The 20,204-nt window shown below is 47.4% G+C and overlaps 1 protein-coding gene across 2 annotated transcripts in view; it reads right to left on the bottom strand.

The window, feature by feature from the left end:
* The window catches only part of Mms19 (MMS19 nucleotide excision repair protein), a 231,306-nt gene that overhangs the window by 127,222 nt on the left and 83,880 nt on the right, over positions 1-20,204 (bottom strand). For both annotated transcript variants that reach the window (XM_069322871.1, XM_069322820.1), the window contains exon 6: positions 15,889-16,105. In XM_069322871.1, the coding sequence (XP_069178972.1) occupies positions 15,889-16,105 (217 nt within the window). The remainder of the gene's footprint in view (positions 1-15,888; positions 16,106-20,204) is intronic.

Below are 20,204 nucleotides of genomic sequence, written 5' to 3' on the forward strand. Positions count from 1 at the left end.
ACCCCCAAACCCTCGGGCGGCCAAACGCCAAGCAGCGAAAAGCCAACAGAGGTAGACCCAAAGTGACTTGTGGAAGGCAACCCCAAGCCCCAAGGGCGGTACTTACAGGGCACTCAGGGAAGGTGACCCTAAGCACATGCAGCCCGAGTACCTGAGAATACTACTCCCAGCTCATACGACCACCGTAAGAGCAGCACTGCAAACAAGTCACAGCACTGAGACAAGACTGGAGCTGGAGCCACACGACCGTGCATTATCCCACCAGCCAAGGAACTGGGGCGGGGATCGCCTACGCAGGGGTCTGGGGCTCCCCCTTCCCCCTCCCGGGGAGGGGGAAGCTGCGCAGACATGCGGCGCGGCTCGTGTGACGTCATGCTTGTTAGTTCGTTTTCCTGGGGGAGTTCTGTCCACTCGTTTGTCGATTTTTGTTGTTAACCAGAATAGGGGTTTGTTTAGTGGCGCTTACCTTTCTGGGTGCCTGTCCCGGTCGATGGCAGATATAGAATGCTCCAAATCACATGTGCATTTCTATGGGCCATTGCTCCCCGTGCCTCTCTGAGGGGGCCAGGTTCTGGCTCGTGGTCCCCGGTAGGCCTAGAACTCCACCCACATCGACTGATGCAAAATAGTTAGGTATCCATATCAGCCATGGATAGCTCCAGGGAGCCGTAGGGGCTCCCCCCAGAAAAGAACACAAGTACTGTAGATGTGGTTCAATTGCATGAGAGTGCTTAGAGAAAGTATCCCATTGAGTACCCTAGGGGTGGGTGTTCAGGGTGCAGTAATGAGTGCACAATGTTCTAATGAGAAAAGGGAGTACTGTTAAGTTTCAGATGGTGCAACAAATACAGGCAGCCTTAGCACTCGCACATTCTTGGTAAGCACCCATCTGCATTCCCCTTCCCATCAAAGTGAATGAGGAATTACTCTCCTAGTTGTGAATTTAAATGAAGCGTATTAGCCTACCTATTAGCGGGTGGCAGTGTGCTAACAATTTATTTGATAAATTCCGAGCATTGAGTGAAATTAAATCAACACACTCAAAACAAGCTCAAACTCGTTAATATTAAACTACTACTACTAGGAGGAGCCTTGAGTCCCATAGCTCCCCTATCTTCCCAAGTCAGTTCTGGAACAGCTGTAAAAGAAAACACCATCAAATAATGACCTGGTAGAGAGGAAAGGATATCAAGGAACCAATGAGGCTCATCCAGAAAGAAGGCATTTCATTACATTCAACATAGGGCTTCATATATATATCTATATATATATATCTATATATATATCTATATATTCAGATTCAGATTCAGATTCAGATGTTTATTCAGGTAAGGTATATACATACAAGTGATGTTACATTAATGGATTGATATATAGATAGAGCTAGTACATACAATGCCTAAAGCCACTATTACGCAATGCGTTTCGGGCAAGTATGACATATATGCGTATGACATATATATATATATATATATATATATATATATATATATATATATATATATATATATATATATATATATATATATATATATATGTCATACCTAGTAGCCAGAACGCACTTCTCGGCCTACTAGGCAAAGCCCGATTTGCCTAATAAGCCAAGTTTTCCTGAATTAATATTTTTTCTCTAATTTTTTTCTTATGAAATGATAAAAGTACCCATTTCATTATGTATGAGGTCAATTTTTTTTTATTACAGTTAACACTTTGGCGCACCCCGCACGCCACCCCTCAATAGTGCGATATGGGACCCAGGGTGTCACGGGAGCGCGTGTAAATTCTGAAAAGTGTATACTCTCTTCAACTTTGTCACCTTAACCACTGCACTGCGCAAAGCACCTTTAGGCGCTCAGAGAGTTGTGCTTTTTGTTTTTTAATTTGGCTATATTTTAATGTTTTTTAATGTTTTCATTACTATTTGTGTTTTGAAATGGAAATATTTGACTTTGGAAACATTTTGACATTAAATTTACCTGAACATTTGTAAAAATAACAAAAATATGTCCTTGTCAATTGCACCAAGACGTTTTTGCCGAAAATAGGTGAGCAGTGCAAGGGTTAATTCTCGTCCTACGAGATTAAATTTGGTATCATTGTGTTCGCAATAGAATTCTCTACAGCACTAAATGCATATAAACTCCAAAAGCCCGGCTAATTACCCGCAGCAAACAGAGAAAGTGCGAACGAGTTACCCAGGAGCGTGCAAACGCGATAGAATGTTTTCACTATTTTCACTTTGGTCACCTCAATTTTTATCCTAGGTCTTTCATTTTGGTCTCAATGGGTTCGCAATAGAATTCTCTAGAGGAACATTAGCATATAAAATAAAAAACCTGGTCACGCTCCAACCGCCGACGAGTTGAAGACGGGCCACGCGTTAGCCGGGAGTGAGTGCTCAGCCGCCTTCTAGCTACACTCCCAATTCCCGCCCTTTTCAAGCCTTTTTTTCGCAATTTTCTTCCTGGAAGGGCCTTGTTCATGATCACTATCCATCGTGGAGTAAGCGTAGATAGTTTCTAAAGCCGCAGTAAGAAATATAGCCACGGAAAATAGCCAAAATGTTCACACGTTTGAGATGCGAGGGGAGGCGACATTGGTCACAACAGTGGAACGAAAACAATGGGTCCACTGCATGTGCCAAGCCGCCTGAGGGCCACGAGGCTCAACAAAAAAATGGGAAGACATCGGCGTGCATTTTAAAACCAGTCCCAAAAAAATCGGATAAAGACCTGATTTTTGGCGATTATTTAAAGTGGATGACGCAATGCTGCGTCATCCCCGGAATTACCGCCAGTAAACGGATGACGCAATGCTGCGTCATGCCCGGGCGAAAGTGTTAAAATTAACATAGACATATGACCGAACCTAACCTAGGTAGGGTTAGGTAGGTTAGGTAGGGTTGGGTAGGTTAGGTAGCCAAAGAGAGTTAGGTTAGGTTAGGTAGGTTAGGTAGTCACAAAACAATTAATTCATGAAAACTTGGCTTATTAGGCAAATCGGGCCTTGCATTATAGGCTGAGAAGTGCGTTCTGGCTACTAGGTACGATATTATATATATATATATATACATATATATATATATATATATATATATATATATATATATATATATATATACATATATATATATATATATATATATATATATATATATATATATATATATATATATATATATATATATATATATATATACAATGAAGGTGAAAACATGGGGGGATACATAATGGATAAACATAGGGGCTGCAGAAGGCTTATTGGCCCATACGAGGCATCTCCTATCTAAACACAAAGATTAATCCAGTGTAATTGGCCTGTTATGTTGGACATTGTCTTCTGTGTTGGCATCGATATGTTCTTGTCTTGTCCTTACTCTCATGGTGGGTAGAGTAAATAGTTCCGTGATTTGGGTGTTCATGGTAGGTCGCTCTATTCTTATGTGAATTGCCTCAAGAATTTGTAATCTTCTTGAATCTTGGGTTTTGTCTATTATGCAAGTATTCTTGTTCAACATTTCTCTTGTTAGAGTAATGTCATGGGCTTGTCTCATGTGATTCCTAGGGGCACCAGATTGAAGATGGCATGTCAAACGCCTCGTCAGCTTGGTCGACGTCATACCTATGTACTTACATTGAAGGTTACATCCTTCGTGGGGGCAAGTGTACATGTATACAACGCTTGACTGCTGTAGAGGGTTCTCCGTCGGCTTCGGGCTGTTTTTGATAAGGAGTTCGGAAGTCTTCTTGGTTTTGTAGAATATTATCAGGTTTATGTTTTGGTTAGGAGTAGTGCTTTTTACTCCTTTACGGATTATTTCTTTCATTATTCTTTCCTCTTTTATATGTTCACTGTGCATGGTTGATTTGTAATATAATTTTATTGGGGGTGTTGTGGTTTCTGTTCTATATATATATATATATATATATATATATATATATATATATATATATATATATATATATATATATATATATATATATATATATATAGGTTAGGTTAGGTAGTCGAAAAACAATTAATTCATGAAAACTTGGCTTATTAGGCAAATTGGGCCTTGCATACTAGGCTGAGAAGTGCGTTCTGGCTACTAGGTACGACGCATATATATATATATATATATATATATATATATATATATATATATATATATATATATATATATATATATATATATATACAGTGGTACCTCGGAATGCGATTGTCCCTGTATGCGAGGTTTTCGGAAGGCGAGGTGTATTTACTCCAAAAATTTGTCTCGGAAGGCGATGGTTACTTCGGGAGGCGAGTTTGGACGCGAGTTTGTTGATACGCGTACAGCCGACCTAGCGTGTTCGTCGCCCCTCCGCCCCGCCGCCCCTCAGTTTATTATTGTCTCGCGCTCAGTGACTACCCCCACATCAATTCTTCTCGCGGATTTTCAGTGTTTTGTTGGATTTTTGGTGATTTGTCTATACAATTTGTTATTATATATCTCACCATGGGTCCCAAGAAAGCCAGTGGTAAGGATAAAGGCCAGAAAGCTCATGTGAGGATGACAATAGAGGAGAAACAAGAGATCATTCGGAAGCATGAGAACGGTACACGTGTTGTTGAACTTTGTAGGCAGTACAACAAAGCCACATCAACAATATGCACTATACTTAAGAAGAAAAATAAGATTATGGGTGCTAAAGTGGCAAAAGGAGTAAGAACATTAACGGCACAAAGACCACAAATACTTGAAGAAGTGGAAAAGTTGTTATTAATTTGGATACACGACAAGGAGTTGAGGGGTGATAGTGTTTCGGAGGCCATTATTTGTGAGAAAGCCAGGGTGTTGCACGAAGACCTTCTAAAGAATACCCCTGCAACGAGTGATGCAGATAAGAAAGAGTTTAAGGCAAGCAGGGGCTGGTTTGAAAAATTTAGAAAGAGAAGTGGTATCCATAGTGTTACAAGGCATGGGGTTATGTGATGTGATTATGGAAGGGGACTCCGCTTCCAAACAGTAACTCCTCTCCTCCTCCCCCCTCCTCACCATCTTCCATACGCCTACAGCACTCGACAGCAAGGTAAGTAATAACTGGAACACAGTTTTGTAGGTTTATTTAGATGAATTAGGTAAATTAGGTATAAAAATTTAGTTTGATGTGGGGTTTTTGGGGTAGTCAGGAACGGATTAATTCATTTCCCTTTATTTCTTATGGGGAAATTAACTTCGGAATGCGAGTTTTCGGAAGGCGAGGCGTCTCCAGGAACGGATTAAACTCTTATTCTGAGGTATGCCTGTATATATATATATATATATATATATATATATATATATATATATATATATATATATATATATATATATATATATATATATATATATATATATGTGCGTCGTACCTAGTAGCCAGAACGCACTTCTCAGCCTAGTATGCAAGGCCCAATTTGCCTAATAAGCCAAGTTTTCATGAATTAATTGTTTTTCGACTACCTAACCTAACCTAACTTTTTCGGCTACCTAACCTAACCTAACCTATAAAGATAGGTTAGGTTAGGTTAGGTAGGGTTGGTTAGGTTCGGTCATATATCTACGTTAATTTTAACTCCAATAAAAAAAAATTGACCTCATACATAATGAAATGTGTAGCTTTATCATTTCATAAGAAAAAATTAGAGAAAATATATTAATTCAGAAAAACTTGGCTTATTAGGCAAATCGGGCCTTGCATAGTAGGCCGAGAAGTGCATTCTGGCTACTAGGTACGACGCATATATATATATATATATATATATATATATATATATATATATATATATATATATATATATATATATATATATATATATATATATATATATATATATATATATAGACACACACAGGTATATATATACAACACATATATACACATGAAAATAAAAAAAATATAAAGAAAAGAAAAAGACATGACGCCAACCAGTGGGGCAGAGAGCACCACAACACCCAGACAAAGAAGGCACCAAGAAAGCACAAAAACTGCACCAAAAAGGCCCGCCTCGACAACAAAAACCCAAGGCCCGGCACAACCACAAACCATGACAAGACCCAAAAAGATCAGCCTGCAAGCCAGGAAGACCCTGGAACCCCAGAAGGCAGAACCGGGTCACACACACAGTAACAATACCCCCTAAACTCACAAAGGGGGGCCCCAAGAGGAAGAATCCTCTGGAACAAAACCAAAGAACCCAAAGGAACCTGGAATCGAACCCGGGGGAGACCAAACTACCACATGTGGGAGTGTGGGAGCAAGCATAAACAGAAAGGGACATGTTGCCCAAACCCCAGGGCCCAGACCCAAAAAGACAGAAAATGCAAAAACTGGTGTTAAAACCAACACCCAAGTGTTCCCAGAGGAACAGAAGACAGGCAGAACACCCCAGAAAAACTAAGAAATGGCAACAGGAGGATAAAACCCCTGAAAGGTGAAAAACTTGCCCAAAATGCTAGCTTGCACACCCAGGCACCGGTAAACAAACCGCAGCGTCGCCGGTGGCCAAGCGGGGAAGTAATCCGCAGAAGGAAAATGGCCACCAAACCAAGGAGCCGTGACTGACGCAATAGAGCTGAAAACACGCCAGCAAATGTGGAAAGTAAGCAGACTAGAGGAACAAAAAACCCCGCCCACAAGTAGAAGACCCGAGGCATTGGCAAACGGCCCCAGAACTGCTAGCGGGAATCCCCCACAGCTCCGGGAACCCGCAACAGAGGCCCCGGGGCAGAGCCGTCCTCCACGCCCTCTGCCCTTAAAGAAAAGGAAGAATCCAAGGGAAAGGCAGCAAAGAAAGGGCTGCTGGTAAAACCCAGAAGCCTTGGCAGGAGGAACAGGCACGAAAACCTCCATCCCTAACCTGAACTGGGCAGCCCCCTAAACCGCCTGAGTCTTGGCACCAACTAAACCCCGCCCCGACCCCTAAACCCACAGACGGTCAGGAGCCAGGAACAGGGAGGAAGGGGGCAAACAGCAACTAACCAAAACGGGGCGGCCCCGGGGCATCCCGGTGGGAAACCAACCTAGCACGTTGCAGCAACCTAACCGAGCTTGCAACGCGGCTGCCGCCTGTACTCTGAACAGTAAGGACACCAGGAGAGTACTGGAGAACAAGCAGAGATTACAACTCACAAGACTCCGGGTCAAGGTGTCAGTGACCCAACAGGCAGCATGACGGAGGTAAAAGTAGTGAATGTCACCCTGAGACAAGGGCACAGCAACCAACGAACCCGCACAAACAAAATAGTAACAGGAATTGATAAAATCGACAGGGAAGATTTCCTGAGACCTGGAACTTTAAGAACAAGAGGTCATAGATTTAAACAAGCTAAACACAGATGCCGAAGAAATATAAGAAAATTCATTTTCGCAAACAGAGTGGTAGACGGTTGGAACAAGTTAGGTGAGAAGGTGGTGGAGGCCAAGACCGTCAGTAGTTTCAAAGCGTTATATGACAAAGAGTGCTGGGAAGACGGGACACCATGAGCGTAACTTTCATCCTGTAACTACACTTAGGTAATTACAAGACGGGATGGAATCCGGAAGACGGATTCCACCGAGCCCCGACAGGGTTTTCCAGGGCCCGTAGGCTGACTGCTGTGGAAAGCCCGGGCAAGGTGTTACTAACCAGTTAAACACCCAAACTAACAAGGGGGGTAGATGCCAACATTGAAAACCCCTGCGACGTGTACAATCACGGGGGCCTAACAGAGGGCCACCAAACACTACCAGTGGAACTATAGCCACACTAGGCAGACCCCCACTAGGCAAATGAAAATAAAAATAAAAAAAACGCAAAGGTACATTGTCCCCAGAGGCAGCAGGAACCAGTCGCCGTGTAGGTACCTGGTTGCGCAACACCTTGACGCCCTAACCAGCACAATACCAGTCCCTATCCTAGGCCAAACAAGGGCCCCAAGCCCCAGCTGGCCCCAAGGGCGAGATAAATGCCGAGCAGCAAGAACCTCTACGGGAATGGTTCCTGAATGCCCCAGGTAAGATTACCCTGTCACGCAGGGGCAGTACTCACAGGGCGCTTAGGGAAGGAAGCCCCTAAGTGCATGCAGCCCTGGTACTGATGAGAAACACCTGGCCACCGCACAACACAACACATGGCAGTGAACGCCACACAAGGCAAACACCGCCTAGGAAACTGAGGCCAGAGAAGCGTCTGTCCCGGTTGACATTAGCTTACGAACTGAAGTGCTTTGCAGCCGGCGCGGTGGGGTCTGGGGCCCCCCTCCCCCTCTATGGGAGGGGAGGGGAGGGCTGTGTGGACGAGCGGCGCGGCAGTAGCGTGTTACGTTTGCTTGTTTTCTTGGGATTGTAGGGAGTTCTACCTCTGTTCGGTTTTTGTTGTTAGTTTCTTACCATGTGGGGTTTGTTTTGTTATGCCTACCTTTCTGGGTGCCTAACCCCGGTCGATGGCAGATAAGGAAAACCCCCAACCACAGGGGGGGGGGGGGTTTCCAGGGCCATTGCTCCCTGCAACGTCTCTGAAGGGGGCAGGTTCTGGCACTGGGCCCTGGTAGGTGTCTGAACATCATCTTATCTTGAGGTTATCTTGAGATGATTTCGAGGGCTTAGTGTCCCCGCGGCCCGGTCCTCGTACAGTCCTCAACCCCCCAGGAAGCAGCCCGTGACAGCTGACTAACTCCCCGGTACCTATTTACTGCTAGGTAACAGAGGCATCAGGGTGAAAGAAACTCTGCCCATTGTCTCTCACCAGCACCCGGGATCGAACCCGGGACCACAGGATCACGCATCCAGTGTTCTGTCCTCTCAGCCACTGGCTTCCCCTTCCAGGGGAACCATAGCTAATGTCCCAGTATAATATAACATACATTAGCACGATAAGCTCCAGGGAGTCATAGGGGCTCTCCTCAGTAAACAGCATTAAATGTAACAAAACGCCCTTTTCTGAGTGAGTCCCCGGAGGCTCCCTGGAGTTATCGGACTGATATGCGATATATTATTCTGGGGTAACAGTCAATTGGAGTTCAGCCTATTGGGGACCAAGAGCCAGAACCTGGCCACCCCCCCTCAGTGAGACAAAGGGAGCAATGGCTTATGGGAAACCCCCTTGGATTTGGAGGCATTCCATGTCTACCATCGACCGGGGCTAGCACCCAGAAAGGTAGGCATAACAAAACAGACCCGGAGCCCCAGATCCCCCCCTCCCCATGCTGGCTACTCACACCTCTATGGTGCCAACAGAAACAGCGCCTTGGAAAAACAATCTTGAACCAAAGGGGCCATCACAAACTGAAGAGAGAGAAAAGAGAGCACCAGGTCCAAGGACCAGGACGGCTCAGGAGGCGCATGAGCAGGCCGGGGGTGAAACGAGGCACGAGAAAGCAGATGGAACGGGGCAGCCGTGACATCCACCCTGAACCCAAGCTGAAGTGGTTCCGCCAGCGCTGCACGATAAGAGGCGACAGAATTTATCATCAAATGATGGTCCTGAAAAAGCCAAGAAAGAAAAGACAAAACAACCCAAAACAATCAGAAAGAGAAGACAACCACCGAAGAGAAAGAAAATGGTGAAAAGAATGCCAGGAACTCCATACTGTCCCTGAGACGAAGCTCGCAGGTGGGGACACATCAACAAAGCCACCTGACCCCCATACAAATGGTAATACACCCATGTCAAAAAGATCAGATGCGAAGAGAGGAGGAGTAGACTGAATCTAACCATGTACCAGACTGATCCGATCTGCAGAAAGAGTCGGAGCGGCAGCAAACATCTCGGGTTCGGACACCGAGCAAGCAGCGCCTGAAACCAAGGTTGGGCCGGCCACCAGGGCGCCAGAAGGACTATCCTGTGGTAAGCCTCCAAATGAGCCTGAACCCAAAGCAACAGCTGGGCCGAGGTACAGGTAGGATGAGAACCCCCGCAGTTCAGACAATGAACCATCGGAGAGCAGTCCGAATGGAGACGGATTGTAGATCCCCGAGCGATCCAGACCCTACGGACCAACAGCCAAACTGCCACGAACTTCCGCACTATGCTGTGAGCTCAACAGAACAACATAGCCCACCACCCCTGGCTAGCCTGGTGAGCACTGGCTATAAACCCCCAGCCAAGAGACGAGGCATCTATAACACACCGAGCGGGGGCTCGGGGAAGGCGCCAAGGCACCAAACCCCGGAAAACCCGAAGAGGAAGCTGGTGATGCAAGGCCCCCGGGGGTCGAACCCAGCGATCGCGAGAGAGGCAGAATGGACTGCCCTGAAGGAGCCAGAACAGACGCTACAGCCAGACCCGACCCGGCGAGTAAACCAGCACAGCGAAGTTCAGACCCCCACACAACTACTCGAGCAACCACCGAGTGACTCAGAAACCCATCAGAAACAGCTGAAATGGGACCTCAGTCGCAGCAATGTCTCCGGAGGGAGAGACATGGAAGCGGTCCAAGAGTCTCACGAGGGCTAGCCAGGTCCGAACCTGGGATGGAACCACATGGCACTTCCCACAGTTCACCAGGAACCCGAACCTGGTGAGCTGGAAAAGAACCACCCCTCTGGCGAGCAGACAAGCAGACTGACTGGGAGCCAACACCAACCAGTCAGCAAAGTAGGCCAAACACTTAGCAGACATAGACGGCCATCACGAACCGGGTAAGATGTGTGAAATTGCAAGGTGCCAGATGCCTGCCAAATGGAAGGCTATGAAAACGATAAGCACACTGCCCCACCACGAAACCTAACCAGTCCTTGAATCCAGGATGAAGCAGGACGTGTCAATACGAGTCCAGGAGAGCCAGAGACACCATCCAACAACCCGGCTCCAAAAGAAGCCTAATCTGGGATGGAGAGGTCATCCAAAAGGAGGGGCAAGGAATCCAGCGGTTCAGACGGAACAAGTTTTGAATGAACCAAAGATCCGCACAGACCCGTTTCGGTACTGGAACACATGGGAAAACCTACTTGAGGGACAAGATTGTTTCGACCATGTCCAGGCACACCTACTCCAAGATGACCAGACGGGGAGCAGGGGAGGAATGAAGCCCGCCATGCCAGCTCCGAGTCTCCTAGAGGAGGAGGAGCCACCCAGCGCCGCCACAGACCGGAAGACACGACCTGAAACGCCCACAAATTTTGGACCAAGTGTGGGTAAACAGAACCAGCCTCAACCCTATCGCCCTGTCAATAGGGCGACCTCTGGCACCCCCCTCCAAGAAGCCGACCAGCGAGCAGAGCAAGCACAGCGCCGACCAGACGAAGATGGCCCCAGAGGAGGCACCAGCATAGAAATTGGCACAAAGGCCTCCCTTGACTAGCAGAAGCTGGAGCCTCGGGACGACCACCAAAACCTGTGCCAAGCCCCAAGAAAAGAAAAACTGCATGCAAGCCAGGAAGACACAGGAACCTCAGAATGCACCCAAGATGGAGACGAAGACCCGAATACAAAAGAGGCCAGACCAAGAGGGGGCAAATTCCAGGTTGCACTAGAGGAAACCACCAAGGGCCATCCAAACCTCCACAGGGCAAACCTGAGAGGAAGAAAACCTCTGCAAAGAAACTGAAGAACCCACAGGAACCCGGAGAGCCATAACCACCAGATTTGTCGGCGGAAAACACACCACGGAAAGGAAGGGCCAGACACATGTCCCTGATAGAACCCTTAGCGAAAACGGCCAGAAAATGGACCAAAGGCATGGGAGCTAGCAGAGCATACAGGGCACAGACACTAGGCTCAAAACCATGGTCCAGAACCCAAACACAGACAGAAAACACAAGACCGGGCAAAAAGACCAACACCCAAACATTCCCAGAGGAACAGAGAGGGCAGGAAGCCCCGAAAGAAAAAACAAAACAGAGACACTTCAATGGGAGGATAACAAAAACCTCCTGACGGAGGTGAAAAAACCACCGTTGAGCGTAATGAAATGCCATTTTCTGGGTGAGACCCATAGACTCCCCGGAGATATCTGGGCTGATATGAATGTATTAAACCCTGGCATCAGTCAAAGCGAATGGAGTTCTAGGCCTACCATGGACCACTAGCCAGAAGCTGCCCCCCCCCCCCATCAGAGAGGTACGAGGAGCAATGGCCTATAGAAACCCCCGTGTGGTTGGAAACATTCTATGTCTGCCATTGACTGGGTCAGGCACCCAGAAAGGTACGCACCCTCAAAAAACCCTATCTGGTTGCAGGCGATGAGTCACAATAACGTGGCTGAAGTATGTTGACCAGACCACACACTAGAAGGTGAAGGGACGACGATGTTTCAGTTCGTCCTGGACCACACTCCTGGACCAGTCGCTTGAGAATGGTCCAGGCCGGACCGAAACACTGTCGTCCCTTCACCTTCTAGTGTGTGATCTGGTCAACCTATCTGGTTAAAATATTGCTACTGAAATCCGAATGGACAGAATTCCCCCAAATGAAAAACGAGCATGATGCCACAACCGTCACCGCGCCGCTCTCTGCGCAGCTTTCCCCCTCCCTGGGAGGGGGGTAGAGAGAGCCCCAGACCCCCATGCCAGTTAGCCACACCTTCAGTTCTAAGGCTGGATGTCAAAACCCGTAAAAAATGCCAACTGGAGGGAGAGAGGGTTACCGGGGAGCCTCCGGATTTCACCCAGAAAATGACGTTTCATTACATTCAACCCTGAATTTCTGGGGGAGTCCTTTTGGCTCCCCGGAGCTACTACAAAGATAAAAACAAGAAGGAATTATCATAGAGGCGGTCGTCACTCGCTCGTCAACTCGAAGTCGAGACAACTGGCTGCAACCTCCGACCCAATGCGACACATGCCCGACTAGGGCCAGGAACACTGACTATGTAGCGAGCAGCCAGGACCCTGTTCGATCTTCAAAAACCCCATGCCCGAATGTCAGCCCAAGACATGTTATCAAAGACGGCAGCCAATGCAGCAAACTTACGAACGTTATAGGGACTAGGATAGACCGCAGGCTGGCTGGACTAAATAATCCAGCAGACGACCTGGGAGACCCGAACCGTGGAACCAACCCGTCCTCTTAAAAATAACGTCACTTTTGGCTCGTATGCGCGATATGGCTAAATTTGGACGTAATTTGAAATGAAATCGACTCACAAAAGTGACGTTCTGTTCCGTTTTCTAATTGAGTCGTCCGGCCTACGCACAGAGGTTATAAGAGGACACTTTAAGTTCACGTTTTTCATAACGTTTTGAAACTTTATGAGAATTTCCTGCCCACCTAACCTATCAGAGGACCCTTAACTTACTGTTGTTGAAAAAAAATCCCAAATTTATTTTCATTTTTTTTTCATTTTCAAATTACGTCCAAATTCGGCCATACGGGCAAACGGCCAAATGCGACGTTCTTTTTAAGAGGACAGGTTGGTGGAACAGTGAAGAAGGGAAAAAGGGTCAATCCAAAGCACGTTCCCGGCCACTGAGGGCGTGGCGCGAAAGTAACGGCGAAGAGCCGCAATCGGACACAGCACATGATGCATTCTCGGCCAATCCAACCAAGCATCAACAACCCAGGGACCCCTCTGGAAAGCAGCAGTCTCATTCTTCACCGGAAAAGAAGGAGACGGCTGCAAGCAAACAAACCTATCACCAGGACCAAAAGAGCAGAAACCTCTGCACCGGAGGAGAGAATGAAGCTCCCCAACCCACTACCTAGAGGCCAACGCCAACAGGAAAAAGAGCCTTCGCAAAACAATCCTGAACCGAAGGGGGCCACAACAAACTGAGGAAAGAGAGAAAGGAGAGGACCTGGTCCAACAACCAGGATGGCTCCTGCGACACATGAGCAGGCCGGAGGTGAAACAATGCATGAGACAGCTTGCGGAACAGAGCAGAAATAACATCCACTCCGAACGCAAACTGAAGAGGTTCTGCCAGTACCGCAAGATATGAGGCGACAGTATTCAGCATAAGATGACGGTCCTGAAACAATCACAAAAGGAAGGACAAGAAACCCGATCCGAAACAGAAGAAAACTTATAGAGGGACAAGAAATAACATTTCGACCACCAGGAAACCTCATACTGCCACTGAACCGAAACATGCAGGTGAGACACCATCAACGAAGCCACCTGCTCTCCATACAAGTTGTGATAGACCCGCATCAGAAAGAACAGACGCGAAGACTTGAGGAGAAGATCAAACCAGCTATTTAATGGGCTGGCCCGATCTGCTGAAAGAGGCGGAGCCACGGGAAGATTCTCGGATTCAAACATCGAGCAAGCATCACCTGAAACCAAGGCTGGGCCGGCCACCTAGGAGCCAACTGGATTACTCTCCCCTGCTAAGTCTCCAAGCGAGCTAGGACCTGGAGCAAAAGTGGGGATGGGGGGGGGGGGGAAGATACAGGTAACACCACCTCGACCAGTCCTACCTGAAGGCGTCGACCCTGATGGCCTCACAGTTGGGAAGGGTGCCACATATAACAGGAGACGCAAAAAAGATCCACCTCTGGGAGCCCGTACATCTGGCAGAGCCAACTGAAAGAGTTGGCATCGACCGTCCATTCCGTGGACAGGGAAATGAACCGAGACAGGCCGCCAGCCAGGACGTTGGACGCCCCTCCCAATGTAAATGCCCAGGAGATTGTTGTAAATGATTGTTGGGAAAAATGCCAACAATCATTTACCCCCGTTCCCTCAGAGTATCTAATTTTCTTGAAGTACTTGCTTGTTGTGTTATGCTCATGCTTTATGTTGACAAGTTATCCCTCACATAACCTGGTGCATCTCGTGAAAGCATGGCTGGACCTGTGTGTAGTTTGGGAAGCTACTGTCCTAGAAATGGGAGTGTGGAAGGTGAAATAAGAGAGAGCAATAGGTGGAGAAGAGTCACAGGAGAGGTGAAGGGTACAACGAAATAAAGTAATATTATTTAGGGAGCTAAGGAAGAACTGAGATAGTGTATTACTCTCATCTCTAACATATGGCTGTGAAACTTGGGTATGTAAAGGAGCAGAGTGCACAAGAACAACAAATAGTGGATTTTTTTTGTTAGTAAAGCAGCTGATATACTGTATGTGGGATGGATAAACAACGAGGAATCACATGAGAGATGCTGTACGAGTGAAAGAAGTAAGGAAATGAAAGGTGAGGTTATGGAGTGGGTGAAGCACAATAAATATGAGTTACTAATATGCTTGAGCATTGTTTAACAACAATGATGGTACAATGGTCAAATAAAGGATTCAAACCAGTAGCTAGAGAGGGAAGCATGAAACATGTTGTGAGGTGGTAGAGCCTCCTGGAGCAACTCTTACTGCGGCCACACCTGATGGCAAGCTCCCGGGAGAGAGCGAGGCATCGGGGGGACGTACACCTTCCCCCCCCCCTCTCCATACACTATACACTATTACATGTATTTCCACCATGCTTAATGACTTTTGTTTCCCATCCACCAACTTCACTAAGGGCATCCTCTTGGAAACAAATTCACCTTGTTAATTTAGCACAAGACATTAACTAACAATTAACTAACATTAACACAATCTGCGAGGTCCTCTCACAACAACAACCTCAAATGTGCATACAAAAAGAGTTGCTTAACTCCCGGGTACATATTTTACTGCTAGTTGAAGAGAGGCATCAGATGAAATGAAATATGCCGAACTGTTTTTGTTCTATCCCGAGAATTTAACCTGGGTCCCTAATTTGTGAGCTTAGGAAGTAGTCCACTGTGCTACAGGACCCCCTTAATGTATACTAATTTGTCTAATCGCTGTTTAATGTTTTAATTAATATACAGTATATGTAACTATTGTACACAAAATCCTCTCTCTCATTAAACAATACTCAAAGATCCTCTTTGTTTTACTCGTAATATTGAGAGAGTTATAAATGACTTGAAGTTGCAGTATAAAGAACTAAATCTCACTTTCCAACAGTCACTGATAGGTAAGCTTTTCCTTACATGACCTTACCCCTTAAGACTGACTTGGTGAGCTCCTTGGTAGCATCTCGGGAAGCTTGTGTCAGTATTCCACGCTGCAGTGCCATAACCATGGCAGAGAGAGCCGAGAGTGCTGCTTCCTCAACCTCGCCATTCACTCCCTCAACAACCTCGTGTCTTATGCTAGCCCACAGTGCTAATACATGCGGACAAATATCTTCAGCTGAGTAAACTTCACAGCAACTCACCTAAAAAGAAGAATATTTGTATTTAATACACAGTCCAGTAAAACTGACAGAATATGCAAGAAAAAGATTTGCAAGACAGATCACAAACTGATCTCACTTGCAGAGAATAAGTCACAATAATGCGGTAGCAACAAATTACCCAACCCCCACACATGAAATCAAATGAAAGTGTCAAGGTTTCGGTCTGTCCTGGACCTTCATCAAGTCTGACCTCACACTTCGAAGCACTATTCTAGGGTATGTAAAACCCAGCATTGAATGTAATAAAGCGCTAATTTCTAGAGAAGCCCGGGTGGCTCCATGAAGCTATCTTCCCGAGATTGCTTCATACTAAACTAGGACACACCAGCCATGGACAGTTCTGTTAGACTTACCAGGAATCATCACAAGAACCTGGTCCCCTCACACAGGCACAGAGAGCAGGTGATAATATGTCACCTCACTAAAGGAAGCCACTAGAAAATCATTGCAGCTTTACATACAATTGAAAAGTTCACAGAAAACCAACCCTCAAAACAACCAGCGATGAAAGTAATGAAACACCAATTTCTGTGTGAGCCCCAGTGGCTCCCTGAAGCTATCATCTCTGACGTAGGTGCTATCTACTAGATGCCATCAGTTGCAGAGTTCTCTGGCCTAACAGGCGACCCAGAGTCAGAACCTGGTCCCCTCACAGAGGCCAGTGACCTGTGGCCTGTGGCCTGTGACTGCTACAGAGGACCTGTAGCAGTTACATATAAATTTATTTATTTATGCCACCAGTGAGGAAGGCATCCAGAAAGTCATTGAGTTAACAAACCACAGCTGGCTGTCTCCAAGACCTGCAGACTCGAAAACTGCTACAAAACTCTCCAATGTATGCAAACAAAAGATAAAAACCAGCGTTGAATGTAATGAGACACCATTTTCTGGGTGATTCTCGGAGGCTTCCCGGAGCCATCCAGGCTGATATGGATATGTATAACTTTCTGGCATCAGTCAATGTGCATGGAGTTCTTGCCTACCGAGGACCACGGCCAGAATCTGGCCCTCTCAGAGAGGCACGAGGAGCAATGGCCTATAGAAATCCCCGTGTGGTTGGGAGCATTCTATGTCTGCCATCGAACGGGTCTGGCATCCAGAAAGGTAGGTGCCCCAAAACAAACCCCCGTATTCTGGTGAAAAATTGCTACCTAAAGCTGAACGAGTGGACAGAACTCCCCAAATGAAAATGTGCAAACAAGCATGACGTCATCACGACGCTGCGCCACTGTCTGCACAACCCCTTCCCCTCCCCGAGAAGGGGAAAGGGGAACCCCAGACCTTCGCTCTGGCGATCCACTTACCAGTTCTTAGACTGGATGTCAAAACTTGCGAAAAACACCGCCATATGGAGGGAGGGAGTAAGGGATGCCGGGGAGCCTCTGGGACTCACCCAAAAAATGGGGTTTCATTATATTCAATACTGGTTTTCTGGGGGGGAGCCCCGTCATCTTCCCGAAGCTGCCTCACCAAAGATAAGGAAAAGAAGGAAGGACATGGGAGGAATGATGCCATGTGCCCAAAGACAAAATAAAACAACTGGCAAAAACGAAGCACCCTGCAAACGACCTGGGAAACCTGAACCTTGTGACATGAAGGAGGGAAGGGAACCTGGCCAACGCAAAGCACGGCACGGCCAGAGAGGCCAAGATGGGAAGACAATGTCGGAGAGTTGCAACCAAACAACACATGATGCACCCTGGCCTGACCAACCAAGCATCAACAGACCAAGGACCCCTCCGGAAAGCAGCAGACGCATTCTTCGCCAGAAAAGGAGACTGCTGCAACCGAACAAACCAGGACTGAAAGCGCAGAAACCCCTGCGCCAGAGAAGAGCATGAAGCTCCTCGACCCAACCCACAGAGGCCAATGCCAACAGGAAAAAAGAGCTGTAGAAAAACAATCCAGAACCGAAAGGGCCACAACAAACCCAGGAGAAAAGAAAAAAAGAGAACACCCGGTCCAAAGATCAGGACAGCTCAGGAGGCCCATGAGCAGGCCGGAGGTTATACAACACACGAGACAGCTTTGCGGAATGGGGCAGAAGTAACATCATACCAAATGCAAGCTGGAGCGGTTCTAACAGCGCTACACGATACAAGGTGACAATATTCAGCAAAGATGACGGTCCTGGAACAACCATGAAAGAAAGGACAAGACAACCCTATCAGAGACCGAAGTACACCTACAGTGATAGGAAAAATTGGAAGGACCACCAGGAAAATTTCATATTGCCACTGAGACGAAGCACGCAGGTGGGAGACCAATAACAAAGCCATCTGCGCCCCATACAAGTGATGATGGACGCGACTCACAAACTCCAGAAATGAAGACTCGAGCAGAAGAACGAACGAGCCTCGTACTGGGCTGGACTGATCTGCTGAAGGAGGCGGAGCTGAGGGAAGACCCCCGGGTTCGGTCACTGAGCAAGAAGTGCCTGAAACCAAGACTGGGCTAGCCACCAACGAGCCAGAAGGACAACTCTCCCCTGGTAAGTCTCCAAACGAGCCAGAGCCTGGAGCAACAGCTGAACCAGGGGAAGAGGTACAAGGAACCCCACCTTGCCCAGTCCAACCTGAAGGCGTTGACCTCGACGGCATAGCCATCAGGGAAGGGTGCCACATATGCCAGGAGATGCCTCGACCACACTGAAGCGAAGAGATCCAAAGAGCCAACCGAACAAGTTGGCGTGCACAGGGGAATGAACCGGGACAGGCCGTCTGCCAGGACATTGGACGCTCCTCGAGCATGAACCGACAGGAGAGCCAAATCCTGAAAACTGAGCCAACGAGTCACCCGAAGCGACCAAGGACCACATGGAACCCCCTCAGTTCAGGCAATGAACTACCGGGAAACAGTTCGAACTGAGCCGGATTATCGATCCACGAGCAACCCGAATCCTCCGGAGTGACACCCACACAGCTACGTACTCCCGCACCGCGCTGTGAGCCCGACAGAAGGACGGACCCCACTGTCCCTGGCCGGCCTGGCGAGCACTGGTCACAAAGTCCCAGCCAAGAGATAATGCGTCCGTGAACACTTCGAGCGAGGGCTCGAGTAGGGGCCAAGGCACTGAATCCTGTGACCCAAAGAGGAAGCCAGTGACACAGCAACCAATGCAAAGCCCACGGAGACCGTACCCAGCGATTGCGAGAGGCGGAAGGGACGTCCCCGAAGGAACCAGAACAGCCGACGAAGCCACACCCGACCTTGGCAGGTATACCATCATGGCAAAGTTCAGGCTCCCGCACAAACCCTCGAGCAATCGCTGCATGATCCGGGAGCTCCTCAGGAACTGACAAAGGTAGGAACGCACGCGAAGCAGAGCCGCTGGAGGAAGAGACAAGGAAGTGGTCTGGGCGTTCCACACGAGACCCAGCCAAGACCGAACCTGAGGGGAAACCAGATGGGACTTCCACCAGTTCACCAGGAACCCGAACCTGGTGAGCTGGGAAAAGAGCTAAATCCCTGGCGAGCAGACACGCAAACTGGTTGATACCTGGTTGATGGGATTCTGGGAGTTCTTCTACTCCCCAAGCCCGGCCCAAGGCCAGGCTCGACTTGTGAGAGTCTGGTCGACCAGGCTGTTGCTTGGAGCGGCCCGCAGGGCCACATACCCACCACAGCCCAGCTGATCTGGAATTTCTCTTAGAAAACCATCCAGTTTTCTCTTGAAGATGTCCACGGTTGTTCCGGCAATATTTCTTATAGTCGCTGGGAGGCCGTTGAACAACCGCGGACCTCTGATGTTTATACAGTGTTCTCTGATTGTGCCTATGGCATCTCTGCTCTTCACTGGTTCAATCTTGCATTTTCTTACATATCGTTCACTCCAGTACGTTGTTATTTTACTGTGTAGATTTGGGACCCGACCCTCCAGTATTTTCCATGTGTATATTATTTGGTATCTCTCTCGCCTCCTTTCTAGAGAGTACATTTGCAGAGCTTTGAGATAATCCCGATAATTTAGGTGTTTTATCTCATCTATGCGAGCCGTATATGTTCTCTGTATTCCCTCTATTTCAGCAATCTCTCCTGCTCTGAAGGGGGGAAATGAGTACTGAGCAGTACTCGAGAC

This window comes from Procambarus clarkii, chromosome 1, assembly GCF_040958095.1.
Source record: "Procambarus clarkii isolate CNS0578487 chromosome 1, FALCON_Pclarkii_2.0, whole genome shotgun sequence".
Classification (NCBI taxonomy): Eukaryota; Metazoa; Arthropoda; class Malacostraca; order Decapoda; family Cambaridae; genus Procambarus; species Procambarus clarkii.